The sequence below is a fragment of the Geotrypetes seraphini genome, chromosome 3 (genome assembly GCF_902459505.1).
Source record: "Geotrypetes seraphini chromosome 3, aGeoSer1.1, whole genome shotgun sequence".
NCBI lineage: Eukaryota > Metazoa > Chordata > Amphibia > Gymnophiona > Dermophiidae > Geotrypetes > Geotrypetes seraphini.
The window spans coordinates 108,690,993-108,709,208 of NC_047086.1; the positions used below are offsets into that span (position 1 = coordinate 108,690,993).

General features: G+C 47.2%; 1 protein-coding gene across 3 annotated transcripts in view; it reads right to left on the reverse strand.

The window, feature by feature from the left end:
• The window catches only part of ATAD2B (ATPase family AAA domain containing 2B), a 528,611-nt gene that overhangs the window by 59,106 nt on the left and 451,289 nt on the right, over positions 1–18,216 (reverse strand). For 2 of the 3 annotated variants that reach the window (XM_033936343.1, XM_033936342.1), the window contains exon 25: positions 10,168–10,893. The exons of the other annotated variant lie outside the window; for it this stretch is intronic. In XM_033936343.1, coding sequence (XP_033792234.1) covers positions 10,168–10,893 — 726 coding nt within the window. The remainder of the gene's footprint in view (positions 1–10,167; positions 10,894–18,216) is intronic. 3 annotated transcript variants of the gene reach the window in all.

Sequence of the window (18,216 nt, forward strand, 5' to 3'; positions counted from 1 at the left end):
ATGGAGTGGGCATCCCTCCTGCCAGGGATTTAGGCATTTGCGGCAGGAGGGATTGTGCATTCCTCCTGCCGCAGACATTTGGGTGGGGGCTTCGGGGATTCCGGCAGGATGGAGTGGGCATCCCTCCTGCCAGGGATTTAGGCATTTGCGGCAGGAGGGATTGGGCATTCCTCCTGCCACAGACAGTGTGTGTGTGTGTGTGTGGGGGGGGGGGGGGTTCAGGTTGGCAGCGGGAGGGAGTTGGGTTCTGGGGTTCCCTGCTGCTGGCGCTCAGCTGATCACAGCAGGGAAATACCCTTGGTGCGATCAGTTCAGTGGCAACTCAATTCTCTAAATGGTGTCTGTGACATGGAGGCCGGTTAAAGAATTGGGGTGGTTAGCCATTTGTCTGTTAGGACAGACGCGATTCTATATAGGACATCCATGTACGATTCTCAAAAGCCACTTAAGTGGCTGTTGAGACCGGGTATCCTATACAGAATCAGGCCCTTAGAGTATATAGCACTAAATGAAAAAGCAGATATTATAGGCATCTCAGGGACCTGGTGGAGGACAGTGGGAAGTTGTGTTATCACAGTGCAAATTGTATTGTAATGACAGAGTGGCTTAAATTGGAAGGGAGCTGCAATATATGTTAAAGAAAGAATTGAGTAAAACAGAACATACATTGTACATAAAACAGTGTGAAATCCTTATGGACAGAAATTCCTTGTGTGCAGGAAGGAATATACTGGTGGTGCTATACTACCGTCCACTGGGACAGAATGAACAAGAAGTGTTGCTGCCTCGTGGGTGGAAGCTTGAGAAATTTCTCCAGGCGACAAAGGATCCAAATGAAGAAAATAAGAAACAATGTAAGCACTGTCAAGTTAGATGCAAAGCATTTATAAAAAAAGGCTATAAGATAATTTGAAGAGAAACTTGCCACAGAGGCAAAAACTCAAACAACTTTTTCAGGTACATCAGAAGAAGAAAGCCTGTGAGGGAATCTGTGGGACTGCTAGATCATCAAGGAGCAAAAGAGGCACAGAGGGAGGACAAGGCAATAGCAAAGAGACTGAATGAATTCTTTGTTTCAACCTTTACGGAAGAAGAGATAAGAGATCTACCTGTACCAAAATTGATTTTCAAGGGTGACAATGTGGATGAACTGTAAGAAATCTAGGTGAACCTGGAAAATGCATTCAGCCAAATTGATAAGTTAAAGAGTGATAAATCACCTAGTACAGATGGCATACACCCCAAGGTACTGAAAGACCTCAAATGGAAGATTATGTTCTTACATTCAATAATCTTCTTTCTAGTAGTCCCTGGAAGATTCTATAAGCAAGGTGTCCAATCCATTCCAGCGATCCCTACTACTGAGAGACAGACAGAGCCCTCTGCAGTTATGTCAAAAAGCCAAGCAACCACACTGGAACAAGGCAACAACAAAGTGCAGTTATGTCAAAAAGTCAAGCAACCACACTGGAACAAGGCAGCATGGGAAAACTTCCCGGAAACATAAGCTTGGTCCAATTTGTTCTGCAAGACATAATAACATAATTAATAAACAGATAACATAGCAACACAGAGAACAGTTAGGAAGAATGTAGAACTAACCTGCTGTGTGCAACAAGCACACACTGGAAACCTACCATCAGTAACAACTATACTCACATAAGAGTGAAAGTCCCCCAAAGGGTCTGTCTGCTAACTGGAAGAAACTTTGGCCTAAAAGGAGAAAAAAAACCGATGCAGAAAAAGGCAGGCAATTCATAAAAACTACCTTTACTGAGAAGGCGGGTTGTATAGAATCTTTCAGGGACTACCAGAACCTAATCTTCCCTTCTGGATTCTATACTCAAGGTGACATACCACAGCAATTCATTGTCTCGGGAGGGACAGAAGAGCCTGCCCTCAACACCGAGTTCCGCCCCCCCCCCCCCAAAAAAAAAAAGGCAACAGAATGAGCCACTATATCCACTCGGTAAAATCTGGTAAAGGTACAAAGTGAGGACCAAGTACCTGCCCTACAAATGTCACCTGGAGGAATTGCTCAAGCTTCTGCCCACAAGGCAGCAACACTTCTTGTCGAGTGGGCCTTGAGAGAAACTGGCGGCTGCTCGCTGTGGGCAACATAAGTCGATGAAAGGGCCATATGGATCCAACAGTGATAGAAGCCTTAGAGGCTGGCCTACCTCAGCAAGACTGGGCCGTCAGGACAAACAGGATCAGAAAGACTAAAATCATTAGGTTTCTCCAAAAGTGGAGAACTTTCCATACATCCAACCTGCGCAAGAGTTGATCTTCTTGCACTGACCCCGTGGTTGACACGAACCACTTGGTTGACATGAAACTTCTTTTGGCAGAAAGAAAGAACAGTATGGACAACAACTCCCGAGTCTGTTATCTGCAGAAAGAGCTCTCTACACGAAAAAGCCTGAAGCTCCAAAATATGCTGTGCAGAAACAATGATCACAAGAAAGACAATCTTGAACATCAGATCCAAAAGCGAAGCATCTTTTAGCAGCATAAAAGGGGCTTCCAGAAGGCTCTGCAGAACAATATTAAGATTTCACGTAGGAAAAGGCTGATGCAAAGGAGGATGCAAACGAAGTGCCCTTCAGAGAAATCTGGTCACTGAGTGAAATGGAACCACTGTGCGTTCGAAAACAAAAAACCTGCCATTTGAACCCTAAGAGTGGCCACTGCCAAACCTTATCAAAACCTGCCTGAAGGTAGGCCAGAACCACTGGAATAGGAGCACCCACTGGCTCCACCTAGTGTCTAATACACCACTGCTGGAAAGCTTTCCATGGTATGACATAAGAAGCCATAGTAAAGGGTTTCTTGGAGTGCAAAAAATGTCAAGACGATCACATGAGAACATCCCAGCTTCATCAAGGCTGAGCGTTCAAGAGCCATACTGAAAGACCAAAGCGCAGTGGGGAACTGGACCCTGGCTGAGGCTGCGATGAAGAGAGAGCCATTGAAGACGGACCAGATCCGCATACCACTGACAGCGAGGTCAGTCCAGAGCTACTAGGATCACCAATTCTGGATGCTATGCAATCCTGCAGATGACCCAACTAACCAGAGGTCATGGAGGGAACACATTAAGGAACTTGCATGCTGGCCAGGGATGAACCAATGTATCTACACCCAAGCTTCCTGGTGCTGTTCTTTGACTGAAGAAGTGCCTGACTTACGAGTTCTTGGCAGAAGCAATCAAGTCCATCTGTGGCTAGCCCCTGCACTGTACTATAAGACAAAATTCTCTTTAGGAGAGAGACCATTCTCCCAGATCCAAGACCTGTCAACAGAGGAAGTCTGTTTGCATGTTTTCAACTCCGGCCACACGTGCTGTGAAGAAAACCAGAAGAGGTACTTCTGCCCATCAAAACAGCATTTGAGCTTCCTGGCCTAAGGGAGCACTGCTCATGCCCCCATGCCGAATTCACATATGTCACTGATGTGGCGATGTTTGAAAACACTCGCACTGCTGTCCCTTCCAGAGTGCTCAATATAGGCGTCAGCACCAGATGAATGGCCCGAAGCTTCAGATGAGCAATCAACCAACGCTTCTGAAATGGAGTCCATTGCTCCTAAATGGAGCGATCCCCACAATGATCACCCCAGCCTGCTAGGCTAGTATCCATCATGAGAGTAATCCACTCCGTGATCTGAAGAGGCGCGTCTTGCCTGAGAGCTTCCCCATGAAACCACCAGCACAAGACTACTGTGAGCTGGCTCTGTTCAGGGGGCGGCATCCGAAGGGGATGATGTTGCTGGGACCATCAAGAAAGAAGCAACTCCTGAAGAGGATGCATATGCGCTCTGTGCCAGGGTACTACCTCCAGGAAGGCTGCCATGGACCCCAACACCAGCAAATAATGCCATCTTGTGGGAAATTGGAATACCAAGAGATCTGTTACTGAAGCCTTGTCTATGCAGCTTGGGAAGAAAAATGCATCCCTGTAGCGTGTTGAACTGAACAGCCAAATATTCCAAAGTCTGCGATGGCATCAGCTGACTTTTCTTGAAGTTGACAATGGAGCCCAAGTGCTGCATGAGACACACCATCATCTCCACCACTCGCTCACACTCCTGTTGAAATGGAGCCTGGAGTAATCAGTCATCCAGATAGGGATGGACCTGAACACCCCTCATGCAGAGCAAGACTGCCACGAAAACTATGACTTTAGGGAAGATGTGGGGAACCATCGCTAGCTCAAAGGGCAGAGCTGCGAACTGGAAATGCTGCTGAAGAACATGAAAATGCAGAAAGCCGAGATGAACTGGGTAGATCAGAATATGGAGATAAGCTCCTCCGAGATCCAAGGACGCCAGAAACTCCCCCAGAGGAACAGCAGCTGTGACCATATTTAGAACCAGAATGGGTCTCCAGGCACAATGAAGTATAAGGAGAATCTGCCTAAGTCCGATTCTTTTTCCAGAAGGGCTCTACCGCTTGAATGTCCAAGAGATGTTGCAGGGTAGTGTGAACCTTTGACTCCTCTGGCCATCCTGCCGGAGAGTCCAGGAAGAAATCTGGAGGAAGGCAAAATAAGTCTATCTTGTGCCCGCCCCCCATGAACACCACCCATTGATTAGAAGACAGTCGAAACCACTCTTGGTAAAACCGAGAGAGCCGGTTCTCAATCTGAGGGAGCACCGCCAAACCTCTGGCATCATTGCGACTTCTTAGGAGCTACGCTGGGACGAGATCCTGATGCATGTGGACCATCTGGAAGTGGAATTGTTAACATTGTCAGTGTCCTTGGGAATATCTTTGGGTCGAAGAGCCCTAGGAACCCTGATGAAATCTGTGGGAGGGAGGCAAGTATTGCAATTCTCTCCCGAAGGGCGCTGAGAATTGTTCTCCATGACTTAGGGTGGCAATCCGCCCTGCTGGCCATGAGGTCATCCAGACCTTTACCAAAATGTAGCAGACCCTGAAGAAGGAGTCTGCTCAGTCACTTAGAGGTAGAATCACCTGCACAATGACGGTTCCAAAAAGTCTGACGCGCTGACACTGCGTAAGTTAAGAACATAAGAACATAAGCAGTGCCTCCGCTGGGTCAGACCAGAGGTCCATCGTGCCCAGCAGTCCGCACACGCAGTGGCCCAACAGGTCCAGGACCTGGACTGTAATCCTCTATCTATACCCCTCTATCCTCTTTTCCAACAGGAAATTGTCCAATCCTTTCTTGAACCCCAGTACCGTACTCTGCCCTATTACGTCCTCTGGAAGCGCATTCCAGGTGTCCACCACACGTTGGGTAAAGAAGAACTTCCTAGCATTCGTTCTGAATCTGTCCCCTTTCAACTTTTCCGAGTGCCCTCTTGTTCTTTTATTATTCGAAAGTTTGAAGAATCTGTCCCTCTCCACTCTCTCTATGCTCTTCATGATCTTGTAAGTCTCTATCATATCCCCTCTAAGTCTCCTCTTCTCCAGGGAAAAGAGTCCCAGTTTTTCTAATCTCTCAGCGTATGAAAGGTTTTCTATCCCTTTTATTAGACGTGTCGCTCTTCTCTGAACCCTCTCGAGTAATGCCATATCTTTCTTAAGGTACGGCGACCAATATTGGATGCAGTACTCCAGATGAGGACGCACCATCGCCCGATACAACGGCAGGATAACTTCTTTTGTTCTGGTTGTAATACCCTTCTTGATTATGCCTAGCATTCTATTCGCCTTCTTAGCGGCCGCTGCGCACTGTGCCGTCGGCTTCATTGTCATGTCCACCATTACCCCCAAGTCCCTTTCTTGGGTACTCTCCTTCAATAATATCCCTCCCATCGTATAGCTGCACCTTGGGTTTCTGCTACCCACATGTAGTACTTTACATTTCTCAACGTTGAACTTCATCTGCCATCTCGTCGCCCATTCCCCTAGTTTGTTCAAGTCTCTTTGAGACCTTACTGAGAACTCATATGAGATCATAGAGGGCATCTGCTACATAATCTGCACATTCCAGCACCAGCTGGGGGCAGGTATCCTCTGCCACAAAGGGCATCCAGCGCTATCTTGTGTGACATGAATGCGCAGCAGCCTTGATATCTGAAGCCACATCAAAAAGCTTTTTCAAGATAATGTCCACTCTGTGAGCTTGGAGTCTTGAAGCATCACACCTTGCTAGTGAGGACTTTGCACTTGGCAACCTGCACTACTGTGGAATCCACCTTTGGCTATTCAAAAGGCTGCTGAAATTCAGTTGGAAAGAACTCTCAGGGGCATCTCGTTTCTCCGCGAGCAGGCCCGTGAGCTCCGGATGTACCGGAAAAAAGGAGGTCAGATCATTAGAGTGGTTCATGACCGAACACTACAGAAATGAGATTCCAAGTTGAGCTCTTCTATGGCATCTGTGATGAGAAGGTGGACAGATATAGATTTGAAGAGTTTGCAGATGGAATGAGATTCCAAGCTGAGCTGTTTCATGGCATCTGTGATGAGAAGGTAGACAGATACAGATTTTGAAGTGTCTGCAGATGGCAGGGTCCTCACCCATATCCGAACTCTCAGGAGATATCCTGCTGAACTGACCTGCAAAATGGTATTGGCATCATCCAGCATGGAAGCAGTGTCAGGAGAGGCATAGCATTCATTTGCAAGCCAAAGCAATCCAGATCTGTGGCACAGAGGAGACCCGCAGAGTTACTACCAGCAATGGAAAGACCTAGTTTGAAGGTCACCTGCTCAACTGCTGTGTCAACAGAGCTGGGTCTGTAGAATATGCTCGCCACAAGAGTTGAATAAAATCCAAAGAGAACACTACTACTACTACTACTACTTATATAGTGCTAAAAGGTATACGCAGCACTGTACATTTTGACATTTATACATAGTCCCTGCTCAGAAGAGCTTACAATCTAACTTGGACAGACAGAAATGACATATAGGGTTGGGGATGCAGAACCCAAGGAGAGATGTAAGGAGTCAAAAGCACTCTCAAAGAGGTAGGCATTTAACTTGACCTTGAACACTGCCTGAGATGGAGCCCGCTGCAGGGATTCAGCTAGCTTGTTTCAAGCATATTGTGCAGTGGCAGAAGGGAAGGAGTCTGGAGTTGACAGCTCAAGAGAAGAGCACAGATAGGAGGGGCTTACCAGCTGAGCGAAGCTCACCGCGGGAAGAGGGGTGTGGGGGGAATCATAGTGGGAGATAAATGAAGAGAGATAGTGAGGGGCAGCTGAGTGAGTGTATTTTAGGTCAGTAAGAAGAAAACACACACCCTAAGGCAGTGGCCAGGTCTTGCCGAGTCATTGGCGCTGCCCAGAAGTCCCTGACTCTGTATGCAGGCACTTGGCACCATCATCCAAAATAAACATCGGGCAGGATTTTCTTCCCAGATCCCATGCCTGCTTCTCCAGCCCTTGAGGACCCGGAGGATGTGAGACCTGAAATTCCCACCCCCTCCCCCAGTGCGCTGTGGCACGCGGTACACAGATGATGAACAGCCTGATACCCCTCAGACAGCAAGGGAGCTCTGATCAACCAGCCATTCAGATACGGGTGAACCAGGACACCCAGGGAGTGAAGATGGGCCGCCACTACCACCATCACTTTGGTGAAGGTCCTGGGTGACACTGCCAACCCAAAGGGCATTGCTGCAAACTGGAAATGTTGCCCCAAGATGTGGAATCTCAAATACTTCTTGTGGTCCAGAAAAATGGGATTGTGGAGATATGCCTCTGTCAGATCCAGGGAGGCTAGAAATTCCCCCGGTGCCACTGATGCTATCACTGAGCACACCATCTCAGCACTTTCAGCACTGCATTGATTGTCTTGAGATCCAGAATCGGTCTTTAATCATTGGAGCTTTTCTTTGAAACAATGACGTATATTGAGTATCTCCGAGAGCCCAAGTCTTGCTCAGAAACAGGTTCAATGGCCGCAAGATTGAGTAATCTGCAGACTGTGGCCTGCACCTAAACTGCCTCCTCGGGGCAGCCCGCTGGGGAATCCAGAAAATACTCAGTCAAAGGCCAGAGAAACTTCAGTTAGTAACCATCCCCGAGAACCTCCAAAACCCAGCTGTCAGAGATAATGGCCTGCCATTCCGCCAGAAAAGCCAACAACTGCCCCCCTATTCATGGCACTCAGTGAGGGGTGAGACACCGGCCTGGTGTCAGAACTGTTTCTTTGTAGGGGCCACCGAATGACTCCCCATGGACAACTAACATCGAGAACCATCAAAGCATGGTCTGGCAAAGAGGATCACTGGCCCATGGAAGGGCCCGAGTACAGACAAGAGCGCCAGAAGGAATGAAAATTAGGATGCCCCGAACCCCTGGAAGGGCAGGATCTGTTCACAGGTAGTGACTTGGGCTTGCAATCCTGCACACTGGCCATCCAAGGGGAGGCAAAAGACATTATTCCACAGGAGCAGGGTCCCTATGACCAGCACGGAGGTCGGTGGAAGGGAAAGAGGCAGAGACTTTTTAACCAAGTATGCCTGATAAAGCATATTAACAAAATCCAGGGAAAATCCATCCTTCATGGTGGAAGACAATCCCTGCGCACTAGGTTTGAACTGTTTGAATAATTTACGAGGTTTATCTCCCAAGACGCACTTGCGTTTTACTGAAATGTCATCTGCGTATTCCCCAGGGCCCCCTGACACTATTTTCATGTGAGTCGGGACAGAAGGTGCTAGAAGACCCTCCTTGGAGGTCGAAGGCACCAAATCCGAGCAAGCCTCGCATCCCTCATGGGTTGCAGCACACGTGGAACACAGCTGCACATCCAACAGCCATCCAGCGCAAATGAGGCATGAATCTATCACATCCTGCCCTGGGGAGGCCATTTATGTGGTTTTCTTTCAAAAACGAAGCTGGCAAGTGCAAAAAATAACTTTAAATTCAAATCAGGAAAAATCCAAGATGGCTACCGCTGCTGCTGATTTTAACTAAAAATAGCACAGGAAAACCACAAGAACCCTAAAAAACGGTGATTTTAGGGAAGGGAGTAAAGCATGCAGGAAAACCACCTTAAAAACCCCTATTAAAGACCTCCCCCCAAAAAATTGCTGATTCAAGCTGTCAGCTTGTACTCACAGACACATGTGCTGACAGGAAAACACTGTGGACAGATCTGAAGCAGTTCACAGGGAGATCCTCTGCCTCAAATTGCTGGAAAGCTGGACTTTGATTCTGAGTGCCCCACCTGCCTGACGTCCACAGCCAGTCACTTTTGCCACCCTTGGACATGCCTGGTGGAGGAACGTAGTCTGGCCCCGATCCCGGGTGCGCTCCCACGGAACCATGCAACCCATGCTCGACCCACTAGCGGACGAACATGGGGTGAGCTAGCTCCCAAGGGAATAGTCCCCTGAGCCCCAATCTGATGGGTAGGCTGTCCAGAGGGCTTACTGACAAGCAGGGAACCTTCCAGAAGCAGACTTTTCCCAAAGGTCTGCGATCTCCCGCAGTCTGAGCTGTCTCCACAGGGAACCTCCGCAGCACGAGGACATAAACCGCGAACGCAAATACTGAAATTATACGAAATAAAATACGAGAAGAAAAGAAACTCCTACAGCCTGGCTTATAGGAAGAAAGGCTGAGGTTCACAGGGACAGTGTTGAGGTAAGAGGGGGAGGGGTTTAAGCCTCTGAAGTTTCAGGCTTCCTACAAAGTCCTGGTAGGTAGATGGAAATAATCCACTGGTCACGGAATAAAGTGAGATTGTACAAGAATAGAGAATCACCTGCTCCTTTAAATATTGATGAGCCCATTTTACTACTATTTTAGTATTAATGACCTCATTGTACTACATTTGTATGGCAGAGTCAAAGACTGCTAGGAAGCTCAGAAAAGGCTATTCTGGTAATTGGTTAGTAAAATACTGGCAGGCTGGAACCGGTTTAGTGACCATGTTAAGGACAAAGTAAGTTTTGAGAATCTTGCCCTAAGTCTTTAGAGTCTTAACATACCTTCCTGCACTGGGGAGTAATAGATAATCCTTTCATTTAAATGGGATTTGCACTGAAGTACCTGGGGCAGGTTTCTACTGGGTTTATAGGAGCATGACAAATATTTGGTGCAACAAAATATTTGAAAGGTATTTTTGCAAATATAAAACAGTTTCCTACTGTCACTCAAAGTTGAAACAGGTATAATCTTTATTCTGTATTGGGAATAGGCCTCCCAAAATCAGTTTAAAAAAAAAATGCACAGACATACCTTCTTTATCCACATCTTTTTCTGTAGTTTCAGTGTCTATGCTCCGGGGTTGTTTTCCATTATTGCTACATTGCAGTATCTCAGTGTTTGACTGTTTCACAGGATTACCTCCCTGATTTTCATTACATGAATTGATTTTGGAAGCACCTAGCTCTTCCTTTGGCTCACACAGAGAAGCATCCTTTTGCTTGTTGCTGAAGAAATCAGCATTTCCATGAGACAGAACCAAGTCAGTTACTTTCTCCTGACCATTATGAAGTACTCTAGCAGGTAGTTCCTCCAAGCTGTCAAGTGACACATCACCATTTAAACAATCTTCTTTGAGGGAAGACTTTGTTTGGGATACTTTTCCAGTTTTTAAAGTGACAATGCTGTTTACCAATGATGATTCATTTGAACTCTCCTCTTCTGCTGATGCAAAGTTGTTGGTTTCTGTCTCAATCATACCATTCCTGAGATTCTGTTGCCCAGCATCTCTATACATGAGATCACATGACGACTCATCATTGGTCACAAACAAATCTCCATTTTCCTCTCCATTATCATGGTAGTCTGTGCTAACCTCAAGTTCTCCATTCTCAAGTGTCTCACTTTCTTCTCCTACATGGTTATCATCCTCACCAACCTTGGCATCATCTTCATCTTTCTTTAAATTATTTGGCTTTTTCTTCTTAATGATACCTCTACCCCATTGTGAGCGTCGCCTATGCCTTCTCCTTACTGTAACTGTTTAAGAATAAGAGCAAACCACACATCAATACCTCTAGCAAAGAATATGCTCACACAAATTTTAAAACAAAGCCATTATTGTTACACTAGTAACTCAACATTTGTAAGAAAGCAAATACAGTAATTAAGTGAGGTTGAAAGCAGTCCAAAACTCCATCATGCTCAAATTCATTCAGGTCCTTCCTTGCAGAAGTTTAGGATGGTGGTTTCCAAACCAGTCCTCTAAATCCCAGTCTGCCAGATGCTCAGGATATCCAAAAGACATATTTATATACAACAGAAGAAGTTCATATAATATTTCACAAGCACATTCACTTTGAATATCCTGAAAATCTAACCAGTTGCAGAACCTTGAAAACAGGTTTGGAAACAAATGGTTTGTGAGAAGGCAAAAAGAAGCACTGGTTGTCATAGTCATTTCTGATTCTTAGGGGGAAGAACAAGAATTTCCTTTAATGCCAATTCTCATTGTCAGCTCATACCATTTTATACTGTTTCTGTGGGTGCATTCAACCAAAATCAAAGGTCCTCTGCTCATGCTATCTTGCACCAACTTTTTTGTCTCTAGTCATCTAAGTCTGGCAGACCCCAAATCATAGGTTACTCAACCAGTCATTTAGTTTCAGAGGTAATCACCATTTAAAAAAACACAAACAACAAGCATACACAGGAATAATACTGTATAAGTTTACAATAAGTCTAATTACTTATTTAATAGTACATACTATGCTAAATAAAAGTAAGTTCATGGGGTTTGGAGAAGCAGCCTAGTATTTTAAATTGGCAGGCTGAGAACTTGGGATGCCAGGATTTAAATAGCACCAATGCTCCTTGTGATCTTGGGCATAACACTTAAACCTTTATTGCCTCAGGTAAAAAAATTAGATTGTAAGCACTCTGGATACAGTGATGACCTACTGTATCAGAATGTAATTCACCATGAACTACTGAAACAATGCAAGCTAAATTCCCCCAAGACATGTGCAAATTGTGAGGTATGACCTGAAAACCAAAGCACAGACATTTGACAACTGCAGTGGCTGAAAAAAAGCAAACTTCTTTTTTTACAAGATTTATTTCCAAAAGTCCTTATGAAATCATTATATCATACAGAGGGGAAAAAAGCCAGATAAAATATTTTTCCTTCTGCCTAATGCTTTAATAAAATTAAATGTTAAGAATGACACTTTAGGAAACACTGTCATGATGGATACACCAAAATCTTTTAGCAATGATATTCTAAATGTTGAGCATTATAATCCATGTCATATTGTCTGAGGTGGTAATCATCTTTTACTATAATTTTCCAGTTCAGTGGTTCTTAAACCTATCCTGTAAGATTACAGGATTACTGGGAACCCCAGCCAGTAAGATTTTCAAGATATCCCTAATGAATATGCATGAGCAAGTTATGCAAATCTCACACATGAATATTCATTTGGGATATCTTGAAAACCCGACTGGTTGGGGGTCCCCTAGGACAAATGTAAGGACCACTGCTCCAGTTCATTGTTTTTTTCTATTAGTGCCTAGAGGACTCAATATGCTAGGTGTTCAATCCCTTCCTGCAATCTTGAGTTGCAGAAATCCAAATAATTTTCTGAGCACATGCTCCTACCACCTCAGAGAGAGAGAGTTAGAGCCCCCTGTAGTTCAGTAACAAAGCCAAGCAACATATCTGAACAAATCCATGGCAAGAAAGAAGGTACTGGGGAAGCTCCCTAGCAACATAAACAATTTGTGAATGGGTCTGCTCTGCAAAACATGAAAAAAAGCATAAACAGGCACAAAGACAACACAGAAATATATTGAGGTACAATGTAGAACTAACCTGCTGTGTGCAATGAGCACCCACATGAAACAGCCTTCAGTAATGCATATTCACAGAATGGAAAGCTTCCCACAGGATCCGTCAATGGGCTGGAAGATCCTGAAGCTTGGAAGGAGAATAACCAAGGCCAAAGAAAACAGGTGATGCAGAACAACTGAGAGGGTGGGCAGTACTGAATCCTCCAGGGACTAACAGAAAGAAGATTATCGAAAGTGAAAACCTAATCTTCCATTCTGTTACGTCCCTTCCAAACTCAGTACGCTAGGTGGCGTACCAAAGCAATGGCAGTATCTAGGGAGGGACAGAAGAGGCTGTCCACAACACTGAGGTCCCAAAAGTGGCATCAAAATGAGCAGCCACATCCACTTGGGAAAAAAAATAAGTTTAGGTAGGAAGAGAGGACCAAGGAGCCGCCCTGCAAATTTCATCTGGAGAAATGTGCAAGACTCTGCCCACAAAGCAGCAACACTTCTAGTGGAATGGGCCTAAAAGTAAACTGGTGGCAGCTTGCCGACTACGTCAAGGCAGAGCACTCAGGACAGAGAGGAGATCAGATATCTGAAAATCATTAGTCCTCTCCAAAAATGGAGCAAGACTCTCTTGACATCCACCTTGTGTAAGATCTCATCCTTGAGCTCCAAGCCTGTGGAATGAAACGTAGGCAAACTAAACTCCTGGGTGACAAGGAAAACAGAAACTACTGTCAGCAGAAAGGAAGGTACAATACGGAGAACAACTCCAGTGTCTGTAATACGGAGAAAGGGTCTCCACACGAACTAGCTTGAAGCTCTGAAATACACTGTGTCGAGGCAAAGGCAACCGGAAAGACAGTCTGAGCATCAGGCCCAGAAGAGTAGCAGTTTCAGTAGCTCGAATGGGGCTTCCACAGGGCCCTGTAGAACGAAGGTAAGATTCAACGAAGGGAAACGAAGGGAAAGCAATGTTACTTACCGTAACAGTTGTTATCCAGGGACAGCAGGCAGCTATTCTCACTAGTGGGTGATGTCATCCGACAGAGCCCCGATACGGACATCTTGCAAGCATGTCTTGCTTGAAGAAACTCAGAAGTTTCGAGATGCCCGCACCGCGCATGCGCCAGTGCCTTCCCGCCCGATGCTCCGGGCGTGTCTCCTCAGTTCAGGTAGCTAGCAGAGAAGCCAACCCAGGGGAGGTGGGTGGGACGTGAGAATAGCTGCCTGCTGTCCCTGGATAACAACTGTTACGGTAAGTAACATTGCTTTATCCCAGGACAAGCAGGCAGGTATTCTCATTAGTGGGTGACCTCCAAGCTAACCTCAATGGGATGGAGGGAGAGTTGGCAACTTAGGAGAACAAATTTTGTAACACAGTTTGGCCAAACTGCCCATCCCGTCTGGAAAAAGTATCCAGACAATAATGAGAGGTGAACGTATGAACCGAGGACCAAGTGGCAGCCCTACAAATCTCCTCAATCGGTGTCGATCTGAGGAAGGCTACAGAGGCTGCCATTGCTCTGACCTTATGGGCTGTGACCTTACAGGGAAGGGGTAATCCAGCCTGGGCATAGCAGAAAGAGATACAAGCCGCCATCCAGTTGGAGATGGTGCGCTTCGATACAGGTCATAGAAACATAGAAACATAGAAATTGACGGCAGAAAAGGGCTATAGCCCATCGAGTCTGCCCATACCAATGACCCACTCCCTGATTCTTACTCTCCTAGAGATCCCACATGAATATCCCATTTTCTCTTGAACTCTAACACGCTGCTGGCCTCAATCACCCTCTGAGGCAGCTCGTTCCAATGATCTACCACCCTTTCAGTGAAGAAGTACAGGTCGTCCCAACTTGTTTGGATCAAAGGAGACGAAAAGTTGAGGAGCAGTTCTGTGTGGTTTGGTGTGATCCAAGTAGAAAGCCAAAGCACGTTTACAGTCCAGAGTGTGAAGAGCTGATTCTCCAGGATGAGAATGAGGCTTTGGAAAGAACACTGGAAGCACAATGGATTGGTTGAGGTGAAATTCAGAGACCACTTTAGGCAGGAATTTCGGGTGAGTGCGGAGGACCACCTTGTCATGATGAAATACTGTGAAAGGTGGGTCCGCCACCAAGGCCTGAAGCTCACTGACCCTGCGAGCAGATGTGAGGGCCACCAGAAAAACCACTTTCCAAGTGAGAAACTTTAGTGGAGCCTTGCTCAGAGGCTCAAAAGGAGGTTTCATAAGCTGAGAAAGGACAACATTTAGATCCCAAACCATTGGAGGCGGTTTGAGAGGAGGATTGACATGAAAAAGTCCTTTCATAAATCTGGAAACCACAGGATGAGAAGAGAGAGGTTTCCCTTGTAGAGGCTGATGGAAAGCCACAATAGCACTCAGGTGGACTCGTATAGATGTCGACTTGAGACCAGACTGAGACAGATGTAAAAGATAGTCCAAAACAGAGGATAGGGAGGCTCGCTGAGGCTCCTTAGAATTGGAAATACACCATGAAGAAAATCTAGTCCATTTTTGGGAGTAGCATTGACGAGTAGCAGGCTTCCTGGAAGCCTCCAAGACATCCCTCACCGCCTGGGAAAACTGGTGCTGAGTTACGTTGAGAGGAACCAAGCTGTCAGGTGGAGAGACTGCAGGTTGGGATGAAGCAGAGACCCCTGATGCTGAGTAAGCAGTGAAGGAAACACTGGAAGTAGGTACAGTTCCCTGCTGCTGAATTGAAGTAGAAGGGAGAACCAAGGTTGCCTGGGCCACCGAGGAGCTATCAGAATCATGGTGGCATGGTCGGACTTCAGCTTGACCAGAGTCTTTTGAATGAGAGGGAATGGCGGAAACGCATACAGAAAGCGATTCCCCCAATCCAGCAGAAAAGCATCTGCCTCGAGGCGATGAGGAGCGTAGATCCTGGAGCAAAACTGAGGCAGCTTGAAATTGTGGGGAGCCTCAAAGAGGTCTATCTGAGGCGTTCCCCACTGAGCAAAGATCTGATGAAGGGACTTGGAGTGGAGTGTCCATTCGTGAGGCTGGAGAAGACGACTCAGTTTGTCCGCCAAGACATTGTCCTTCCCCTGAATGTAGACAGCTTTGAGGAAGGTGTTGTGGCAAACCGCCCAATCCCAGACTCTGAGAGCTTCCTGGCAGAGGGAGGCCGAGCCCGTGCCCCCTTGCTTGTTGACATAATACATGGCGACCTGATTGTCGGTGCGAATGAGGACCACCATGTCGTGAAGCAGATGTTGAAAAGCTTGAAGAGCATTGAAGATGGCTCTGAGCTCCAGAAGATTGATTTGATGGAGTCGGTCCGCACAGGTCCAGAATCCCTGAGTGCGAAGCCCATCCAGATGAGCCCCCCAGGCATAGGTCGAGGAATCGGTAGTGAGAACCTTCTGATGAGGAGGAATGTGAAACAGCAAACCTCTGGATAGATTCGAAGAGGTCATCCACCAAAGTAGAGACTGCCGAAGAGCATGAGTGACTATGATGTGTCGAGTCAACGGGTCTGACACTTGAGTCCATTGAGAAGCTAGGGTCCACTGAGGAATTCTGAGATGGAGCCTGGCAAAGGGCGTCACATGAACTGTAGAGGCCATGTGGCCCAGGAGGACCATCATGTGTCTCGCTGAGATGGACTGGCGAGAAGATACAGACTGGCAGAGACGAAGAAGAGCATCCATGCGCTGAGGAGGAAGGAATGCTCGAAGCTGGATGGTGTCCAGTACCGCCCCGATGAAGGGAAGGGACTGGGTAGGCTGCAGATGAGATTTGGGAAAATTGATCTCGAAGCCTAGGCTCTGCAGGAAGCAGATCGTTGTCAAGGTCGCCAAAATGACCTTTGGAGCTGACGGGGCCTTGATGAGCCAGTCGTCGAGGTATGGAAATACCTGAAGACCCCTGTTCCGGAGTGCAGCAGCCACCACCACCAGACACTTCGTGAAGACTCTGGGAGACGAGGACAGGCCGAATGGAAGCACTCGATACTGCAGATGTAGATGTCCCACCCGAAATCTGAGGAACTTGCGGGAGGCCGGATGAATGGGAATGTGAGTGTAGGCCTCCTTGAGATCCAGAGAGCATAACCAGTCGTTCTGCTCGAGGAGAGGGTAGAGAGAAGCAAGTGTCAGCATGCGAAACCTCTCCTTGACTAGGAATTTGTTGAGGGCCCTGAGGTCCAAAATGGGTCGCAGGTCGCCCGTCTTCTTCGGAACAAGGAAGTACCGGGAGTAAAACCCCTGGTTCAGTTGGTCCGTCGGGACCGGCTCCATGGCACGAAGCCGGAGCAAAGCCTGAGCTTCCTGGAGAAGAAGGGCGGTCTGAGTCAAGTTGGAAGGATACTCTCTTGGAGGGTGGTCCGGAGGGACCCGATGGAAATGAAGAGAGTATCCTTCCTTGATGATAGTAAGGACCCAGAGGTCGGTTGTTATGGCCTCCCAGCGATGATAAAAATGATGGAGGCGTCCTCCGATGGGAAAAACAGGGGGAGGCAGAACGAGGTTGGTTATGCCCTCGACGAGACAGTCAAAAAGGCTGAGTGGTCTTAGGGACAGCAGGCGATTGAGACTTAGGCTGACCCTTTTGGGGAGGCTGATGCTTCGCCGGTTGCCTCGCAGGAGGAGGTTGCCTCGGCTGATAACGCCTCTGATAAATCAATGGCGGACGAGAAGGTCGAGACTGCTGAGGCTTAGGCTTCGGCCGAAGGATAGATTGGAAGGACTTTTCGTGGTCAGACAACTTCTTCGTGACAGTCTCGATGGATTCGTCAAAAAGATCCGCCCCAGCACACGGGACGTTTGCCAGGCGGTCCTGAAGATTCGGGTCCATATCAATGGTCCGCAACCATCGCCACCGAGCAGGCCGCCGCTCGGGCGGAGAGCTCGAACGCATCATAGGCAGATTGCATTAACTGAAGCCGAAGTTGGGACAGCGAAGCAACCACTTCCTCAAACTCAAACCTAGCCTGGGATTCGATGTATGGTGTGAACTTCCGAAGCACAGATAGAAAAAATTCCAAGTAGGCTGCAAAGTGGAAATTGTAATTCAGGACTCGAGACGCCATCATCGAATTCTGATAGATGCGTCGACCAAACTTATCCATGGTTCTGCCCTCGCGGCCCGGAGGCACTGAAGCATAGACCTGGCCAGGATGAGACCGCTTGAGCGAGGATTCGACCAGGAGGGACTGGTGAGAAAGGTGAGGACCCTCGAAGCCTTTATGATGCACCGTGCGGTACCGCGCATCCAATTTGCCAGGGACCGCAGGGATAGAGTAAGGAGACTCAAAGCATCGCATGAAGGTCTGGTCGAGGAGCTTGTGCAGAGGACGAGGCAAGTGCATGGTATCGAGGTACTCTTTGGAATATCGAGACCCAGCATCGAGAGTAATGTCCATGTCATCCGCCATCTGCCTGAGGAACGATGAAAAGGACAGTTGGTCTGCCGTCGCCGGTCTGCGAGACGGACTAGAAGAAGAAGAGGCTTCAGGCTCCAGAGAGGCCTGCGAGCAACAGGACGAGTAGAAA